Below are 20,396 nucleotides of genomic sequence, written 5' to 3' on the forward strand. Positions count from 1 at the left end.
CTTGCAATTGGAGGTGACTCCCTGCAAGGGCTTTGGTGGTCACCATACAGCAGAAGTCCCAAAGGCCCCTTCTGCACTTTCCTGCCTCCAGTCCTGGAGGGGGAAGGCAAGACTTAAATCACCCTTAAAATATTTAAGTGGGGAGTTCCCGTCGTGGTGCAGTGGTTAACGAATCCGACTAGGAACCATGAGGTTTCGGGTTCGATCCCTGCCCTTGCTCAGTGGGTTCACGATCCGGCGTTGCCGTGAGCTGTGGTGTAGGTCGCAGACGCGGCTCGGATCCTGTGTTGCTGTGGCTCTGGCGTAGGCTGGCAGCTACAGCTCCGATTGGACCCCTAGCCTGGGAACCTCCATATGCCACAGGAGCGGCCCAAGAAATAGCAAAAAGACAAAAAAAAAAAAAAAATTAAGTGGGAGTGAAACTAGCTGATAAAGGAACTCACCATGTCACGTGAGAAATTGCTTAGGGAACTGGGGCTGTTTCTCTTAAAATGGGAGCTGCAGGAAGTATCTAAATCTGCCTTAAGGAGTTCCGGTAGTGGTGCAGCTGAAACGAATCTGACCAGGAACAATGAGGTTGCCGTTCGATTCCTGGCCTTGCTCAGTGGGTTAAGGCTCCGGTGTTGCCGTGAACTGTGGTGTAGGTTGCAGATGTGGCTTGGATCAGGCGTTGCTATGGCTGTGGCATAGTCCGGCAGCTGTAGTTCCGATTTGACCCCTAGACTGGGAACCTCCATGTGCTGCGGGTGCAGCCCTAAAAAGACCAAAAAAAAAAAAAAAAAAAAAAAGTTAAATCTGTCTTAAAATATTTATCAAGGGCTTCTCACAGTTCCTGATATCATCAGCAGGTACTTAATGAGCAATTGGATATGGAAAGGCTGTTAGCTGAAACAGGGATTACTCTGTCCCATGAAGTTCCAAGAAATCTCATGGTAACGATAAGAGAGATCAAAAGGGCTGTTTTGGCTATAAACTAAAATCCTAATAGGCTAAGTAGCTCCACTTTTGCACAGAGCTGGCAAAATCCACACCCTTGGAGAAGCATCTAGAAGACCTGACCAGTTCCAGCCAATCCCACAAATGTTTATCATACATCCTTTGTGACCAAGAATTCATCTACTTAGGAGTTCCCGTTGTGGCTCAGTGGTTAACAAATCAACTAGGAACCATAAGGTTGTGGGTTCAATTCCTGACCTTGCTCAGTAGGTTAAGGATCCGGCGTTGCCGTGAGCTGTGGTGTGGGTTGCAGACACAGCTCAGATCCCATGTTGCTGTGGTTCTGGTGTAGGCCGGCAGCTACAGCTCCTATTGGACCCCTAGCCTGGGAACCTCCATATGCCGCGGGAGCGGCCCTAGAAAAGACAAAAAGAAGAAAAAAGAAAAAATTCATCTACTTAATATTCAAATATGAGTGAAGCTCCTACTGTGTGCCAGTAAATAAAATGGCGAACAAGGTGAAGAATAGAAAAATAATTATGAACACATGGCCAACAAACACAATGTTTACGACTTCGGCAAGCTCCTTTTTCCTAGAGCATTTTTCAGAGTTTCTGGTTATAGGTTAATGAACAATCATGCAAATAACTGTCCACACCCACCCCTGCTGACTCTGGATTACAGGAGGGCAGAAATCATGGGTTCTTCTCCCAGTCGTATCTACACAGTATCAGGAATATGGTAGGCACTGAAATATTTGTTGTTCCTGCCTCATGTCTTCACTTGGATTTGATGAATCCTTAGATGAATTGCGAGATGATCAGGGAGGGTGAAATATGATCAGTAAGAGGAAGACATGGGCTAGAAATGAAAGAAAATCCACCTGTGACGGCTGAGACAAACACTAACTCTTTGACTAATGTTATTAATCTTTCCTGACACTGAAGCTGTAAGTGAAGACAGAGGTAGCTGACATCAGCCTTGGGCAGCAGTTTCAAATTCCTGCAAAAGTTGTCTAAGTCAGCTGATTAAATCGCAGAGGAAGAGTTCCCCTTATGGCTCATGAGGTTAAGAACCTGACTGATGTGGGTTTGATCCCTGGCCTCACTCCCTGGGTTAAGGATCCACCGTTGCCTCAGGCTGCAGTATAGTTTGAAGATTCTGCTCCTGTCCTGCGTTTCTGTGGCTGTGGTGTAGGCTGGCAGCTGCAGCTCCCATTGGACCACTAACCTGGGAACTTCTATATGCTGTATGTGCGGCCCTAAAAACAAACAAAAAAAAATCCGAGAAGATCCTGGGATATGTAGCCTGAAAAGTTTTCCTGGGTGTCCTGCTTAATATGTGGCATAATAAAATCAAACTTACAACTCTGAGGTGTGGATTTGGTGCTGTGGCTCACAGGACGGAGAGTCCTTTAAATAGGGAGATTCCTGGACATATTTGAAGTTGTTTTTATTTGTAAAAATACAATTTTCCCAGAAATTTTGAAGAATTCTATTTTTTTTTTTTTTTTTTTTTAGCCATGGTATGTGGAAGTTCCCAGGCTATAGTGACAACGCTGGCTATTTAACCCACTGCACCGTAAGGGAACTCAAAAAATGCTAATTTAAAAAATGGGGGGGTCCCCTTGTGGCTCAGTAGTTAACGAATCTGACTAGGAGCCATGAGGTTGTGGGTTCGATCCCTGCCCTTGCTCAGTGGGTTAAGGATCCGGAGTTGCCGTGAGCTGTGGTGTAGGTAGCAGATGCAGCTCGGATCCTGTGTTGCTGTGGCTCTGGCATAGGCCAGTGGCTACAGCTCCGATTAGACCCCTAGTCTAATATGCAGCAGGAGCAGCCCAAGAAATGGCAAAAAGACAAAATAATAATAATAATAATAACAATAAAATAAAAAATAGGGGGAGTTCCCATTGTGGCTCAGCGGTAATGAATCCAGCTAGTATCCATGAGGATGCAGGTCCTGTCCCTGGACTCACTCAGTGGGTTAAGGATCCAACATTGCAGTCATGGCTCAGATCTGGCATTGCTATAGCTGTGGTGTAAGCTTCAGTCTGACCCTTAGCCATATGCTGCGGGTGCAGCCCTAAAAAAACCAAAAAAAAAGGAAAAAGTTAAGATCAGAGAATTCTGCACTCTGGGGCTCCTCCAATCTTGCTCCTTTTTCTTCTCTTGGAAATAGTTCGTCTTTTCATCCAGAGGCCCACAAGAGGGTGCTACACGCCTTTTAGACCACACTTCCCATATCAGCCCTGAAGGTCTTGAGAAGCTACAGAACTATCACAAGACAGGTAGGTTTGCGTTCCCATTGCTGTGACTCAGCGGTAACAAGCCTGACTAGCATCCATGAGGATGGGGGTTCGATCAATTGCTGTGAGTTGTGGTGCAGGTTGCAGACTCATCTCGGATCCCAGGTTGCTATGGCTGTGGCACAGCTGCAGCTTGCATTGACCCCTAGCTTGGGAACTTGTTTTGCCCTAAAAAGCAAACAAAAGAGACAGGTGGGTTGGTGCAAGGATTGATCTTTTCACAGATAATGAAAGCCAGTGAGGAATTTTAAGTAACACTTGTATAGTGCTCTGGGGTTATTAAATATTATCATTATCATTCCAACTTTAACAACTTTAATAATCCAGATTGGAGTTCTCATTGTGGCTCATCAAGAACCCAGTTAGTATCCATGAGGATGAGAGTTCGATCTCTGGCCTCACTCAGTGGATTAAAGGATCCCGAGTTTCCAAGAGCTGCAGGATGCAGACACAGCTCAGATCCGGTGTTGCTGTGGATGTGGCATCTGTTTCATCCCCTAGTCTGGGAACTTCCACATGCCACAGGTGCAGCCCTAAAAAAAAAAAAAAAAAAAAGGTGCTGGTGGAAGATCAGTATAACAGCAACTTTCTCATATACCAGAAATACCAATTTTAAAGAATCATTGAGGGAGTTCCTGTTGTGGTGCAGGGGAAACGAATCCGACTAGTATCCATGAGGATGTGGGTTCAATCCCTGGCCTCACTCAGTGGGTCAGGGATCTGGCATTTCTGTGAGCTGTGGTGTAGATCGCAGACACAGCTTGGATACCGTGTTGCTGTGGTGTAGGTCAGCAGCTACAGCTCCCATTCCATCCCTAGCGTGCAGGTGTGGCCCTAAAAAGAAAAGAAAAAAAAATTTCTTCAATAAAAAATAAATAAAAGGATCAATGAGCAAAGATCTCATTGACATTAGCAACAAGGCCTGTACAAACTCCTACAAAACCTATTGCAAGCCCTTTGTGGAAAACTTATAAAGCTTTCCTGAGGACAGCAAAGTCTTCACTAAATGGACAGATAAAAATTCATGAATGGAGAGACCCAATGTAAATTTTTTTTTCTTCCCAGCTGGACAGTTTTAATGCAATTGAGTCAAAATTTCTTTTTTTCATGAAATGTCATCCTTTAGAGGGAGGGAAAAATATGCAATAATAGTTCAGACTATTAAAAAGAAAGAATGAAAAAGAGGGGAAGGAGGGATTTGTTCTATCTGATAATAAGATGTTATAAAACTGTAGTAATTAAAACAATGAAGTTGGTGCATAAATGGACGTGTAGGTCAACAAGTCATTAAAATGTCAATAAAACAGGAGTTCCCGCTGTTGTGGGTTAAGAATCCAAGTGCAGGAAGTTCCCTTTATGGCTTAGTGGTTAACGATCCCAACTAGGATCCATGAGGTTGTGGGTTTGATCCATGGCCTCGCTCAGTGGGTTAAGGATCTGGCATTGCCGTGAGCTGTGGTGTACATTGCAGAAGAGGCTCGTATTCTGAGTTGCTGTGGCTGTGGTATAGGCCGGCAGCTGTAGCTCCAATTCAGCCCCTAGCCTGGGAACTTCCATATGCCTCGGGTGCAGCCCTAAAAAGAAAAAAAAAAAAAAAAAAAAAAGAAAAACAGACAAAAAACTTTTTAAAAATAAAATATATTTTAAAAATTTCTCAATGTCTCTATTAGTCAGGAGTCTTAGTTCTCACAGAACCAACAAAAACCAACTTTGGGAGTTCCCAGTGGCTCAGTGGGTTAAGGATCTACTGTGGTTCAAGTTGTTGCTGTGCCATGGGTTCAATCCTCAGCCCAGGAAGTTCCACATGCTGCAGGTGCAGCCAAAAAAATAATGCACACACACAAAACCAACTTTGGTTAACTTAGGCAGAAACAATTAATTTATAGACAGGAGACAATAACTTAACAAATGGGTAGGAAGCTGCAGAAAAGACCAACATGAGGTTCTTTTCCTTTTTATGACACGGAAGGAAAGAACCATCAAGAAAGAGTGATACATTTGACTGTGTAAATTTATAAAGGACTTCTAGAAACAGCAGCAATATGATTTGTTACAACCACTTTGGAGGATCATCTGGCAGCATCTAGAAAAGCCGTGCTTACCCAGGATCCAGTAAGTTCTACCTCTTAGTATCCATCTGGAGAAATATACACACTTGTGCCCAAGGAGACATGATTAAGAATGGATATTGCAGCCTTATCTGTAATTCTGAGAAATTGGAAACAACCTAAACATCTGTCAGCAGAGGAAGAGATAAAACAGAACATCCGATAGCTGGTAAAAGGAATGTGACATCACAGATGGATCTTACTGGAGGATGAAGGAAAAAAGCAAGTTGCAGAATAATACAATGTTTTCATAAGGAACTACATAGAACATACAATACTGAAATTATTAAATTTTTTAAATTTAGAGGGGCTGGAATGAGAGTAAGATTTCAGCTTTATCTGTAATATTCGAACTTTTCTTTCTTTCTTTTTGGCTGCCCCACTGCATATGGAATTCCCAGGCCAGGGATCAGATCAGAGCCACAGACCTATGCTGCAGCCATGGCAATGTGGGATCCTTAACCCACTGTGCCAGGCTGGGGGTTGAATCTGCATCGCAGGGTTCCAGAGATGCCGCCCATCCCATTGCACCACAGCAGAAACTCTGGAACTTTGAAAAGATAGTCTTTAGGGAGTTCCCATTGTGGCGCAGTGGTTAACGAATCCGACTAGGAACCATGAGGTTGCAGGTTCAATCCCTGGCCTTTCTCAGTGGGTTAATGATCCAGTGTTGCCGTGAGCTGTGGTGTAGTTTGCAGATGTGGCTCGGATCCCGCGTTGCTGTGGCTCTGGTGTAGGCCGGTGGCTACAGCTCCGATTAGACCCCTAGCCTGGGAACCTCCATACACTGTGGGAGCGGCCCTAGAAAAGGCAAAAAAAAAAGATAGTCTTTAGGTATTTAATGAGTGAAAAGAATATGACCCACGGGTCTGGCTCCCCCCACACCCACCTCTTTGTTTATCCTCTCCTGCCACCCTGTTCCTCCTGCCTCAGAGCTTCATCTAGACTTGCTTCTCAGTGCCACAGGACCTTTGCGTGTGATGCTTCCTCTGTCCAGAATCTTGCCCCTCCTTCCCTCAATTTTACACTTATCAGTTCCTTTGGATTTCTGTGAGAAAACACTTCTTAAGAATGCTTTCTCAGGACCCCTGACCTAGGTGGAGGCAGAGTGCAGATCTGACCTGTGGAGTACAACAAAGCAGCCCCTCTCAGCCACAGCACTCTATACCTCTGTGACTGTGAGAAGGGATATTAAAGAGGTTCCCTGGGGTCAGTGTGTATAGCCAAAAACAATCTAGTGACCTTAGGCAAGTCACCTTTCTGAACCTCCGCTTCTCATCTGTAAAGAAATCAAAGTTGGAGATCCCTGGTGGCTTGGAGGTTAAAGATTCGGCATTCTCACCGACTGCTGTGGCCCGTTGTCACTTCTGGGGCTTGGTGGCTCAGGTTCGATCCCTGGCCCAGGAACTTCTGCATGCTGAGGGCACACCCCTCCACACAAAAAAAATTTCAAGCTTGCCATTCTTAGCTCACAGCGCTAATGAATACAAAGAATGTGTAGAAATGGAGTTCCCATCATGGCGCAGCAAAAACAATCCAACTAGGAACCATAAGGTTGCCAGTTCCATCCCTGGCCTCACTCAGTGGGTTGAAGATCCGGCATTGCTGTGAGCTGTGGTGTAGGTTGCAGACACGGCTCATATCTGACATTGCTGAGATATATGCCGGCAGCTGTAGCTCCGATTAGACCCCCAGCCTGGGAACCTTCATATGCCACGGGTGTGGCCCTAAAAAGCAAAAAACAAACACAAGAACTTGTAGACACTAAAGGTCTATCTAGGTACATTTACAACTGCAAGTCCTCCCCCATCCATTCAATGCAGCCAACAGATTTTCTTGTTCCATAAAAACCTTAGGATGAGGATCAGAGAACTGGGCTGGCTAAGACAGCCTCCAGGTGAACTGAGTGAAGCTGCAGCGATGGGACGTAGGGGGATTTCCCCGGCAAGGCAGGCATCAAATGCTTCCTCTCTAAGCTATTTGGAAGAACCTGTGAAATACCCTAGTTGAGACCATACTGCATTCTTTTCTCCACTCCCAGAGCTTGAAGAGAGTTGATTGGCAGAAGAAAAGATCCAGGCCACATACTCCCTTCACACACATTGTTCATAAGGAACCAGACTATTGAGCCCTCTGCCTAAGTCAATTTCCAAGAATCCCTTTGTCCTTTTAATATCCAGGTACCCAAATAAAATAAAAGTCTATGTTACTTAAGTGCATAAGGATACTTTCAACAAATTGGGAGGCATGTGGGGATGGTCTGCCTTAAAATATTAACTGTGAGGAAGTTCTCGTGTGGCACAGCGAGGATCCAGTGTTGCCGCAGCTGTGGTACAGGTTGCAACAGGAGCTTGGGTTTGATCCCTGCTGGCCAGGGGACTTCCACATGCTGAGGGCGTGGCCAAAAAATTAACTGTGAAAATATACACTGTGCATATGTGAAATTAACCTCAGGGAGCCCTAGGAGATGTGTAAAGGGGTTAGGTAGGTGTCTTTAAAGCAGCTAAAAGTGATGGACAAAGCAAGCCCTGTGTGGCTTGCCTATGGGGAGAAAGATGCCCTACATTTAAAAGTTCAATGGGCAGAGATAACAAACTGGTTTCAAATCCAAGCCCTAAATCAAAGACTTCAGTACATTTCAGAGGAAGAGTCCTTTCTGCCCCCAGGGGTTCAAGACCTCCAGCTGAGAGCTCCAGTGGAAGACACTAGTTAGTTTGTTCTTTATTTTCATTGGAAAGTTACAGGGTTACTTATCAACAAAATGACTGTCCAGGGCAGCGATATCCAGTGGTTTCTATGTACAGGCCCGTCCCTGGGGTCCTTAAGCAGGAAGGGGCCTCAGCCCCTGAGGCCTCAGTTGGCTCCTTCCCAGGCCTCAAGGAACCAAACACAGAGTTGCAGGGAAAAAAAAACAGTCTGTCCTCGGCACCTGCTTTCATCCCAAAGGGAGGTGGTGGCTGCTGGTGTAGGACCCAGGCCCAGTCTTGGGGTAGTGGGTTTGGGGGCCTCTCTCCGGGGGCCCGCCCTTCCTGCACCCACCTCCCAGGCAAGTTCTCCCAGACATTCCTGGGACCACTCTGACAGGCTCACAGGTTCCCACTCTGGCCTTTGGAGTTGTCGTTTTAACACTGAGGCATCCCAGCTTCCTATCTTGGAGGACAAGCCTTTGCTCTGTAGCTTTTTCTTTTGTCCCTGTTTTGATACAAAAGTGATAATACTCTTGATCTGACCCTTTTTTTGCCCAAGAAACAAAAGTGGCTCAACAGGTACAGTTCTGCTGGTCAATCTGCTTCCGACAGGGTTCCATGGTGACGGCGACACCAACCCCACTCCGGCCGGATGTCATGCGGGTCACCTCGCTCCAGGTGTCCGTGTCTGGGTCATAACATTCCACACTGTCCAAGAATGTGTGACCATCATAGCCTCCTGCCAGAAGAGTAAAAGGGATGGTCAGTCCCTCCGAAGGCTGGGGAAAGGGAGAAACCACGAGAAGCCTCCCACCAGGATTTTTGAGGGTGGGGGCACCACAGGTACAGCATATGGAAGTTCCCAGGCCAGGGGTCGAAGTGGAGCTGCAGCTGCTGGCCTATGCCACAGCCACAGCAACACGGGATCCGAGCCATGTCTGAGACCTAAACCACAGCTCATAGCAAAGCCGGATCTTAAACCACTGAGTGAGGTCAGAGATTGAACCTGCATCCTCATGGATACTAGTCAGTCGAATTTGTTACCACTGAGCCACAAATGGAACTCTTTCCCACCATGATTTGAGCCTGCCCCTAAAAGATGAGGCTAGATGGGCTTCTCCACCCAGACTCCCACTCCCAGGGCCTCACCGAGAACATAGATTCTTCCCTGATGCACAGTAATCCCCAGGGCGCTTCGCCGATGCTTCATGGGGGCTACGAAAGTCCACGTTTCTGTCTCCACGTCGTAGCGTTCCACACTGTTCAGCTGGTCCTGACCATCGTAGCCCCCCGCAGCATAGATACAGTTGTGCAGGACACAGACTCCTAAACCACACCACACAGAGAGGTTGACTCCAGGGCCTGGCCTAGGGTGCCCCGGCCACCACCTTTTCGGGTCGGGGGGACCCTCCCCTCTCCCTTCCCTCTCCCTTCTCCCCTCTTCTGAGGAAACCTTCAAAAACAAAGCTGGGACAGAGGAGCTTGGACTCTCAGAATCTAGCTCTCCTGTGTGTGCCACAGGGTTCAAGGTTGAGACAAGTGGCCTGGCCAAGTTTCACTCCTAGGGGTGAGAGGGTGTGTCTCCTGGCTCCCCTCCCTGAAGCCCCCGCCCACCTGCCCCACTTCGAATGGTGTTCATGGGTGTGATCATTCGCCACTCATTCCTCTCTGGGTAGTAACACTCTGCTGAGTTGAGGCGGTTTGTCCCGTCAAAGCCCCCAACTGCGTAGAGCAGACGGTTGAGGACAGCCACTCCCACCCCGATCCTTCGCGTCAGCATTGGAGCCACCAAGTGCCACTCATCCCGCTCGGGTTCATACCTGCAAGGACATAATAACAGTGACAACAGCAACCACTGCTAACCAGGAACACTGACCCCCCCACACTTAGATTCTGCTAGGCCTCCAGGCACTTGAACTCTTTAATCCTCACAAGGATTCCCTCAGGCACAAGTTATCAGTAGGTCCCTTCTCCAGATAAGAGAACTAAGGTTCATAGCCACCATCTGCTCAAGGTCACACGTACATCTGCTGGACCCCAATGGCTCCATCACAACACCGCCAGGCCCTGTACTGAGTGTTACGTGTGTCATCTCACCAAAGACCATCCAGTGTGGTGGCGAAGTCAGTCCTCATGATCGTCCCTTACTTCTCAGATGACAAGACGGAGGCACAGAGAGGTGAAGTGGCAGGCCCAGGGTCACCAAGGAAGTGGCAGAGCTGGGGTGTGATCCAGCCTTCTTGAACACTAGAACCCCAGTTCTAACAACATGGCTACAGCCTGGCATGGTTCTTCTCAAATTATGATGGTCAAAGATGGAGTGACCATATATCCCAGTTGGCTGGGGCATTTTCAGTTCAGGCCTGTGCTCCTAGAATAATTCCTAGGGCCCCTTTTATCTTGAAAGTGGCCTGCTGAGGGTGATGCATCATCTTATTGTCCTATTCAAAGACTATGTACATTAGAGCCCTCTGTCTGAGGCGTGTATTAAAAATTCCCACTCCTGGCCTTACTCCAAACCCACCAATGCCAGGTATCCTATGGACAGCTGGGGAGTTTAACATGTTTCAGGTGAGAAGGTAACCTGGCTCACACTTCTGGAAAAGAAAAAGGCAGAGGTCTAGGCTACACAAGAGTCAAAAGCCCAAAACATTCAGCTTCTAAACACAGGGTCACCATGCACAGTTGTTCAGGCTGCGTACTGCACAAGGGCACCACATCTATGGGGGCATCTTCCAAATAGCAGGCCTCAGACATATGTTCATAACAACAATTTTTGGACAGATAGCAGTGAGGCGTTACATTTTCACAAAATTAGCCTATTACAACAATTTCAAACTGAGGAGACTTTCCCCAAATCTGCACAAAGTTGCTGTATGGATTTGTAACGGCCCCATGAACAGTTTCCAGGCCCAGATACATCATCCAAGGTCACGATCATAAATCTCTCAGATGTGGAGTTCCCGTTGTGGTGCAGTGGAAATGAATCAGACTAGTAACCATGAGGTTGCGGGTTCGATCCCTGGCCTTGCTCAGTGGGTTAAGGATCCAGCATTGCCATAAGCTGTGGTGTAGGTTACAGACTCAGCTCAGATCCCCATTGCTGTGGCTGTGGCATAGGCCAGCAGCTACAGCTCTGATGATTCAACCTCTAGTCTGAGACCCTCCATATTCCGCCGGTATGGCCTTAAAAAGCAAAAAAAAAAATCTCTCAGGTGTTTAGTTTCACCTTGAGGCTTCCACTCCCTGAAGACAAGGCACAGAGAAAAGCACTCAGCAACAGTGGGGAGGGAACCCCTAGATCCCAATGGCATGGGACCTGTTAGCAGCAGGACCCTCGGAGCCCACCCCTCCTGACCCCGCCACTCACCTCTCCACACTGTTGTGGTGGATACAGCCATGGGAGCCACCTACAGCATAGATGTGCCCATCGATGACCCCAACCCCAATTCGATTTCGTGGTACGCTCATGGGGGCACAGGGCGACCACTGGTTGGTCATGGGGTTGTAACAGTCCAGGGCGCTGGAGTCGGTGTTGCCGTCGGGTGAATTGTTCCGGCCGCCCACAGCATACAGCAGCCCGCCCACCACACAGCCTGCCAGGCCGCTACGGGGCACCTGCAGGTCCGCCAGCCGGAGCCATGTGCCATCACTGGGGTTGTAGGCCTCCAGGTAGCTGAGTGACTGGCGGAAGTAGCCGCCGGCAGTGTAGATGAGCCGGCCAACCTTGGGTGCTCGGCAGGGCATCACCTGTGTGGGCTTGTGCAGAGTGAGCTCTTGGAAGATCTTGACCAGGTAGTCCTTGCAGCGGGAGTCCGACTGCAGGATCTCGCACTTCTGCAGCTGCATCTGCAGGAAGTGGGGCGTGAGCGAGTGGCAGCGCACAGCCCGCAGCAGCGCCTGCACGTAGAAACGCCGCTGCTCACAGTCGTACTTGACCCAGTTGATGCAGGCATGGAAGACCTCAGACTCGCAGCGCACATTCAGATCGTCCCGGCTAATGAGGGTCACCAGCTGGCAGTGGGACAAATTGAAGAATTCCTCTTGCTTGGCCACCTGCAGAGGGCATTGTGCGACGGGCTGACTTCTATGTCTCTCTCCCTTGCCATCCCCTCAACAGTGCTATGATCTTGGATAAGTCACTCAACCTGCCTCTGTCAATTTCAGTTTCCTCAGGTGTAAAATGGGCATTTAAAATAGTCTGAACCTCACAGTTTGTGAGGATTAAATGAGTTAATGCAACATGCCAGGCATGTAGTACATAAGTACTCAGGTAAATGGGCAAAGACATGATGTATCACATATGGTTTAGTATCATTCTGTGTTTGAACTCTGAGATCATTACCCTTTGTAAAAAATGAAATTACTTTTACAAAAGAGCAGACTGGCTAAAAAGGAAATAGCAGAGTTCCCTCGTGGCACAGCAGAAATCAATCCGACCAGGAACCATAAGGTTGCGGGTTCGATCCCTGGCCTTGCTCAGTGGGTTAAGGATCCAGCATTGCCATAAGCTATGGTATAGGTTCTCAGATGTGGCTCAGATCTAACGTTGCTGTGGCTGTGGCGTAGGCCGGCAGCTGTAGCTCCAATTAGACCCCTAGCCTGGGAACCTTCATATGCTGTGGGAGTGGCCCTAAGACAAAAGACAAAAAAAAAAAAAAAAAGGAAATAACAATAGAATATTCTAGGAAAAAAAGTTCAGAGAGCTCCCTGCTGGCACAGCAGGTTGAGGATCCAGCATTGTCACTGTTGTGGTTCAGGTTGCTGCTGTGGTACAGTTCAATCCCTGATCTGGGAACTTCTGCATGCTGTAGATGGGGCCAAAACATAAATAAATAAAAGGTTCAGGCTGGAAGAAAGCAGCCTGAGTTGCAATTTTGGTCCAGGACTTTTTTTTCTTTTTTTTTTTTTGTCTTTTTAGGGCCGCACTCCCAGCATATGGAAGTTCCCAGGTTAGGGGCTGAATCAGAGCTGTAGCCGCCGGCCTACACCATAGCCACAGCAACGCCATATCTGAGCCGTGTCTGAGACCTCAGCTCACAGCAATGCCAGATCCTTAACCCACTGGGTGGGGCCAGGGATCAAACCTGCATCCTCATGGATACTAGTCGGTTTTGTTAACCGTGAGCCACAACGGAACTCCTTGGCCCAGTACTTTCTAAGTGTGGGACCTTGGGCAAATACCTGAAACACTCTGTGCCTGGGTTTTCCTCCTCCCTAAAAGGGAGGTTATACTACTAACTATCTCAGAGCAGGGCTACTCCTAGGGTATACAGGGCAAATATTTTTTGTCAGGCCCAGTCCCTATAAATAATTTGTTTACCCCACATCAGTGGGTCCTCACCTTTCTGGTACCCCGAGCCCATGCAATCCCTTGAAACCAGTACTGTGTAGACTAGTGGGAGAGCCCTGCTCTCAGGCCACCTCCCTGGAAGCCATAGGCCTTAGGTCCTTGGGGCATTTGGTCAACTCCAAAGGTGGTGCAGAGTAAAGGAAAGAAATGGAGACCAGGGTAGTGTCCACCCCCAGCTGATCCCAGCCACAGGAAGACTTTGAAAATGTCCTGGAAGGCATTCCAAAGCACACACACCTGATAGCTGGGAAGATTCAGTGATTTAAAGGATGGAAATCACTTAGAACAGAGGCTGGTCCACAGTAAGTGCTCGATAAGCACTTATTTTTTCTGTTCACAACTTCCTCCACTTAAAAATGAAAACGAAACAAAGAATAGTGTAAGAACAACACTATGTGGACCAAAGAAAACATGTCTAAGGGTCACACTTGCGGTCTACAGCACATCATGGGTGTTCAATAAATATTTGCTGACGGCCTGAAATGTCGGGCCCTACTCAGTGCACCCCAGTGTGGAAATGCCAACGTACTCACTGCACCCTGTCCCCACCTTTGACCCCAGAGAAACCAGGAGCCCAGGGACCTATGAAGGCCTCACTTTCTTGAGCTGTTCCCCAGAGTTGCCCAAGATGTGTAGAATAAGAATTCAGAACCCCATTTTTCTCCAGCTCCTTGCCTTGACCTTTCACATCTCAAAAAGAAATGAGCTCCCATCTGTCCTTGGTTCTTCAGACACTGCTCCCAAGCCCTGGATCCATGTCAATTGCCCTCACTCACCTCCCCAAAGTGCATGTAGATGTACTCTCGGGCACGCTGGTGTAGCTCGGCACAGCCAATCTGCTCGGCGAAGTTGGCAATGCCAATGGCATTGCTGGGGTCCAGCTGCTGCACCAGGAAGTCGCTGCAGGCACGGACCACACTGTCAATCTGGTACATGACAGCACCATTCATGACATGGAGCACACACTTCTCACCCATGGAGATGGAGGCCGTGTAAGCGAACTCGATGAGGCGCTCCATGACCTTAGGGTGGATCCCCTCAATGGACACTACCTCCATGCCCTGCTCCCGCAGCCCGTTGGTGAACATAGCCTTGAAGACAGGGCTGGATGAAGCCAGCACCACCTTGTGGGCCATGAACTGGGCAGCTGGTGCATCCTCGTACTTGACCTGCAGCGTAACATCGCATAGCTGTTGGCTGAGCCGCAGTTCATTCATGATGCCAAAGGCTTGCTTGGTGTGGTCCTCCAGCGTGTAGCTAAAGGTGCGGTTGCCGTGCTGCGAGGGGGTCACCTCAGCCTTGCACTCCGTGGAGGCGTACATCACCGTGTCCCCTGCCCCTTCGGGGCGCTGTGACCTCAGGGGCAGAAATTGGGTGTGTGCCCCAGCCCCACTAGGCCTGGGTTCCGGTTGCATGGGGTTCCAGATGACAAGGGACAACACCACCACTGGCACTCAGAGGCCTGGAGGAGGGAGAGCACAGGGCTGCGGGCAGGGCCTGGGGCCAAGCCTTTTCTAAAATAAAGCAACTCCTAGACCAGTTTTCCTTCCCAAGCCCAGGTGAAGCAGTGTCCATCTGTGCTAACTGCCCAATGGCCTCACCAGCCCAAGGGTCCACCTTATATCATAGGTCAGATGATGTCCCTCCCCTGCCAGAATCCCCCCCACACTGCCCCCCGCCAAGCCCTGTGGCACAGAGTAAAACCAAACTCTTCAATGGCTGGCAAAGCCCTTCACAATCAGCTCCTGTCCACCTGTCCCCTTTGCTCATTCTGTTCCAGTTATCTGATGGTCCTTCCCTTCCTAGGGCATATCCATCTCCTTCCTTCATTCACCTCACCAACATTTATTGAGCATCTACTGTGGACCACTACCAGGCACAGTTCTAGACACCAGGGACACAGCAGTGAGTAAGACTGACATACACTGTGCTCCCTTAGAGCTGACACTTGGGAATGGAGGAGCCATAAGTAAAATAAGCAAGACTTGAGCAAAAATTGAGGCTTTGAAGGAAATGACAGCACATTGTGATAGTGTGACTTGAGGGCAGTTACTTTAACTCAGGTATTCCAGGCCTCTGTTGGTGCTGAGACAAGAGGGGTGAACATATGAAGGAGGTGGGGGTGGGATGAGAGTTTTCTAGGCAGAGAGAGAGCAAGTGCAAAGGCTCAGAGGCAGAATGACAGGCAATCTGAAAAATCGGTAAGGAGTATAATGAGCATAATGACTATTGAAGGGTTTCCAAGAAACCTGTGGAGACTCGACAGCCAGGGCAGGAGCTGTGTTTTGAAAAGTCCTTCAGGGAGGAGGGAATCTGCAAGAGGCTCCCCAAGTTTCTCTAACTCATCTTTCCCTGGGCTCAACTCAGTCACCTCCTCCCTGCTTTATTTCCATCACAGCACTTGTCAAGAATTGAAATGAGCTCCTTTGCTTCCTCCTTGAAGGATGGCCCATCCGTCTGGCCCTGAGCCCCCAGGTTTCTGAGGACAGGTAGCCCTGTGTAGGTCAGGGCTGTGCCCATCCTCTCCTGTGCCTCTCTGCCTGGGATCTGGCACCGTGCAGGGGTCAATGAGCTATGGCTGGCTGACTGCCCACTCCAGTGTGCCTGCCAGATCACCCTCCTCCACCGGGCCATGGCCGCCTCTCCCCAGCTGAGGCCCAGGCCGGCCTCTTGGTCATGGGCCAATCGGCCAACGGTGCCCCCTGGGCCCTGGGCACTCCCCCGCCACCCCCATGAAGCGGTAAGTGGGAGACTGCGCATGTCCTGCCTGAGCTGCCAAGGCCTGGAAAAGGGAGGAAGTGACCCCGCCGCCGCCTCTCCACTGCCAGCCCCAGGGCGAAGACCAAGCCCCCCAACGTCCCGGAATCCCCCGGCCTTGGTCGGAGCGGCGCTCCCTGGGCCCTTGGCTCGGTTTGCGTCGCTCTCGGGCCACCCCGCGAGTTGCGCCGTCCAACAAAAGGCTCCGACTCGAACCGCACCCTTCTGGCCTCCGCGGAGCCGCGGGAACCCCGAGGCGACCGGCCCGCAACGCGCAGTTCTCCGGCCCCCAGGCACGGCCGCAGGGCACTCACGGCCCACGGTACCCGCCGCCCGGGCGCAGGCCGCCTCACTCACCCCGCCATGGCCGCTCTCGGGCTCCGCCTCCGTCGCCCAGGCCCAGGCGCCTCCATCGCAGCGTGCAGGGGGGAGGTGCGGAACGCGCGCAGGTCACCATGACTAAGCAGAGCCGGGCGCCGGCCGTGTCAGAATAAAAGTCCCGGCGGCCCCCGGCCTCCTCGAGCGGCGGGGACAGCGGAGGGGCCGCTCCCCACCCCACCCCGCCCACGCTAGCTGTCGCCCAGCTGCGCAGCCTCAGCGCGGCGACCACAGCGGTCTTTGCGACGGGGCCAATGACCGCAGCGCTCGGCGCTCCCAAACTCGTGGTAGGAGCCGCAGAGAATCAGAGCCCCAGGTTCGAGGCCCAGCCCGTCCCCGCACCAGGGATCAGTGGGCATCCCTCACCACCGCCGACCTGCCGCCGCGCTCACCTGGGTCGTCGCGTAGCCTCTGCCGCTCTCCCTACGAGGTGGGGAAGCCTGGGCTCCGCGGCGGCTCTGGGGCACCGTGGTGCCACCCGCTCACCGAGCTTCCGGGAAGCCCTAAGGGCCTCGGCCCGGCCGGGGGCGGCTCTCGACTAATTTTCCTTGTGAGAGGCCCGCGGGCGCTTCCGCCGTCGCGGGGGGGCCTTGGTTCTGGGGTGGCTCAGCCTTCGGGGTCGCGGCCGTCGAGTGGGGGGGCAGCCTCAGGACGCCCGGGAAGGAGGCGGGGAGAGGGCGGAGAGGGCGCGGCGGGGAAGGAGTCTCGATTCCCCGCCCTTCCCGCAGGTGCCTCGGCGCCCGTGGGCATAGAGCTGGGCATCGGGCGAGGGATCACCGCGAAGCCTATCTGGCCGGTACCCCCCTCGCAGTCCCCTCCATCCGCCTAGTTTTGTCGATTTCTGTGCGTGTCTGCTGTCCACGACCTGCTCTTCTTTGTCCCTTTAACTTCACAGGGCGCGGGCCTCACATTAAGGCAGCGCAGGATCCAGTTAGAATTGTCTACCCACTTGAATTTTCATTGTCTTTATTTTTTAGTTATCGCCAATCTGAAAGAGCGTGAAGCTCTCGGGAAGAGATACGAACTCCAGCTCTGCCACTCTAGCTCTGTGCGGGTGGGCCTGTAGCTTAATTAACCTCTCCAGGCTTCAGTTTCCTCGCTATAAGAATGTTAACAATAAAAGCACCTACCTGCTAGGTTATCTGGAATACTAAATAAGAACACTTGCGCCCAATAAAATATGGATTTTTATTCTTCATGGCAAGTGATACTGATTTACCACTTATGCTGTCTGTGATATAAAGGTAACTTCAATAAATGCATTAAAAATTTTTTTAAGAGTACATCTATATGAAAACTTAAGTGAGAAGTTCCTGTCCTGGCTCAGCGGAACCGAATCTGACTAGCACCCATGAGGACGCAGGTTCGATCCCTGGCCTTGGTCAGTGGGTTGCAGATCCTGGGTTGTCTTGAGCTGTGGTGTAGGTCACAGATGCCACTCAGATCTGACATTGCTGTGGCTGTGGTGTAGGCCAGCGGCTACAGCTCCAATTCCACCTGTAGCCTGGGAACCCCCATATGCCATGGGTGCGGCCCTAAAAAGCGAAAAAAGAAAGGAAGGAAGGAAGAGAGAGAGAGAAAGAGAGAGAGAAGAAAGAAAGAAAGAAAGAAAGAAAGAAGGAAAGAAAGAAAAGAAAGAAAGAAAGAAAAAGAAAAAGGAAAGAAAGAGAAAGAAAGAAAGAAAGAAAAAGAAAACAGAAAACTAAGTGAATACAGGGAAACGCTAGGCGGTACAGATATTGATCTAAGAAAGGATTCCGAGTTCCCATCGTGGCGCAGCGCAAACGAATCCAACTAGGAACCATGAGGTTGTGGGTTCGATCTCTAGCCGGCGTTGCGGTGAGCTGTGGTGTAGGTCGCAGACGCGGCCTGGATTTGGCATGGCTCTGGCTGTGCTGTAGGCTGGCAGCTATAGCTCCGATTAGACACCTAGCCTGGGAACCTCCCTATGCCGACATACCGCTGGTGCGACCCTAAAAAGACAAAGACGACCCCCCCCCAAAAAAAAAGGATTCTGCTCATCTCCAGGTAAACCTGTAAGATTCAAGGTCCCTGGTCTGGGTCTGGGATTAATTCCACGCCCTTCCTTCCCCTCCTATTGTGTGAAGATGCGCTTCTGGATAGCTCCAGAGAGGGCGCGGTAACAAAGCTGCTGAATACCTTCCTCAACGCGCAAAGGAAACTTTCTTATCTCTCAAAATAATACCTACAAGGCCTGTGATCCAGCGGGTGCCACGTGTAGATATTTATCCAAGGTACCCTTGCATATGTGCAGGAGGATGTATGTACACAGATGTTTATTGCAACACTGTGTATAAAGGCAAAGTGTTGGACTCAACACAGGTGTCCCTAGGGCCTTAGTGTAATAAGTGGTGGGACGTCTACGTTGTGAAATACCATGGCAGCCAGTGAATAGAAGCAGGACATTTGCTGTATAAATGTTTACCTTGTTTGTTTGTTTTTTTAACGTGGAGGGGTGGTAAGTGCTGTGAAATTCCTGTTGTAGCTTATTGAGTTAAGAACCTAACTAGTATCCATTAAGATGTGGGTTCGATTCCTGGCCTCGATCATTGGTTTAAGGATCCCGAATTGCCATGAGCTGTGGTGTAGTTCAAAGATGTGGCTTGGGTCCCAAGTTGCTGTGGCTGTGGCATAGGCTGGCAGCTGCAGCTCTGATGACCCCTAGCCTGGGAACTTCCACATGCCTCACATGTGGCCCTAAAAAGAAAAAAAAAGTGCTGTAGGCTGAATCGTGCCCCCTTCCCCCACCACTCATATATTGAAGCCCTAATCCCCAGTGTGATGGTATCTGGAGATGGAGATTTGGGGAGATAATCAGGTTTAGATGAGGTTGTGAGGGTGGGGCCCTCATGATGGCATTAGTGTTCTTTTAAGAAGAGAAACCAGAGAAATTGCTCTTACTCTCCCTCTACCATGTGAGAACACAGGCCGAGAGAGCAGCTGTCTATAAGCCAGGAAGAGAGCTCTCATCAGAACCCAAACCTGCTGACACCTTGGTCTTGGACTTTGAGCCTCTAGAACTGTGAGAAATAAATTTTGGTTGTTTAAGCCACCTAGGCTATGGTGCTTGTCATGACAGCCAGAGCTGATGAACACAGCATAAAATCTAAAAGTGCAACAATTTCCCAGATATACTACTGAGTGAACAAAGTGGAGAGAGATGCTAAAGTTGTGTAAAAAGAGAGAAAATGTATTTCCATTTCAGCTCATTTATCCACAGAATAGCTCTGGAAGTGCATGCATCCCAACAGTGCATGCATCGAAGAGGGGGTATTGGTGCTTTTTGAATTTTGTAAAATGTGAGCAAGTGAATAAATCTGCTGTCACACCAGCAAACAAGTGAACAGTGGGGTAAGTGTCTCAGGTTGCTCTGGAAGTTTACAGGACCCTGGGAATAGGGGAACCAGGCCAGGTGGGAAACTGGGTTCAGTTCTGGGATGTGACCCTAGGTTTGAGTGTGTTTGTGTTCCAGGAAGTAGGTTGGTTCCCCGTGCGTGCTGCCTGCAGAGACGGCCTGCGTGTGGCCCACGGGGACTCAGCATGACAGGCTGGGTCAGTGGCCCCGAAACACACAGCCATCTTTGCGGGTGCCTGCAGTTTCGCTGTTTCCCGGCAGGTGGCGCGCCGCAACCTGAGCCCGAAGACCGCACCCCCTACTCCCACCTCCCACCCCGATTCCGCCCCTTTCCCGCGGGCCCCAGGGCACAGAAGTTAGGAATGTGCCTGCGGCCAGCTGGAGGCTGGGGAGAGCAGGAAGCCTCGGCCAGCGCTCCTGAAGCCTTTTATGGGCACAAATGGGGCCCTAACATCGCCCCCGCCGAGAATGAAGACCCTTAAAGGAGGGAGGGGCA

At 50.1% G+C, this 20,396-nt stretch overlaps 1 protein-coding gene across 5 annotated transcripts; it reads right to left on the reverse strand.

Moving 5' to 3' along the window:
* KEAP1 (kelch-like ECH-associated protein 1) lies at positions 8,045-17,372 on the reverse strand. 5 transcript variants are annotated; one of them, XM_021076654.1, is made up of 7 exons: positions 16,917-17,102; positions 16,504-16,605; positions 14,166-14,851; positions 11,407-12,092; positions 9,651-9,856; positions 9,186-9,362; positions 8,046-8,775 (listed from the first exon to the last, which is right to left on the reverse strand). In XM_021076654.1, exons 3-7 carry the CDS (start codon positions 14,802-14,804, stop codon positions 8,609-8,611), a joined length of 1,875 nt encoding a protein of 624 aa, XP_020932313.1. In that variant the 5' UTR covers positions 14,805-14,851; positions 16,504-16,605; positions 16,917-17,102; the 3' UTR covers positions 8,046-8,608.

The sequence above is a fragment of the Sus scrofa genome, chromosome 2, assembly GCF_000003025.6.
Source record: "Sus scrofa isolate TJ Tabasco breed Duroc chromosome 2, Sscrofa11.1, whole genome shotgun sequence".
Classification (NCBI taxonomy): domain Eukaryota; kingdom Metazoa; phylum Chordata; class Mammalia; order Artiodactyla; family Suidae; genus Sus; species Sus scrofa.

Excerpts from the sequence above, each read along its gene's own strand:
- KEAP1 (XM_005654811.3), bottom strand. The coding sequence starts at position 14,804 with ATGCAACCGGAACCCAGGCCTAGTGGGGCTGGGGCACACACCCAATTT. Across the intron at positions 9,857-11,406 it reads CACCACAACAGTGTGGAGAG|GTATGAACCCGAGCGGGATG; the intron begins GTGAGTGGCGGG and ends ATGTCCTTGCAG. Across the intron at positions 9,363-9,650 it reads CACCATTCGAAGTGGGGCAG|GAGTCTGTGTCCTGCACAAC; the intron begins GTGGGCGGGGGC and ends GGTGTGGTTTAG.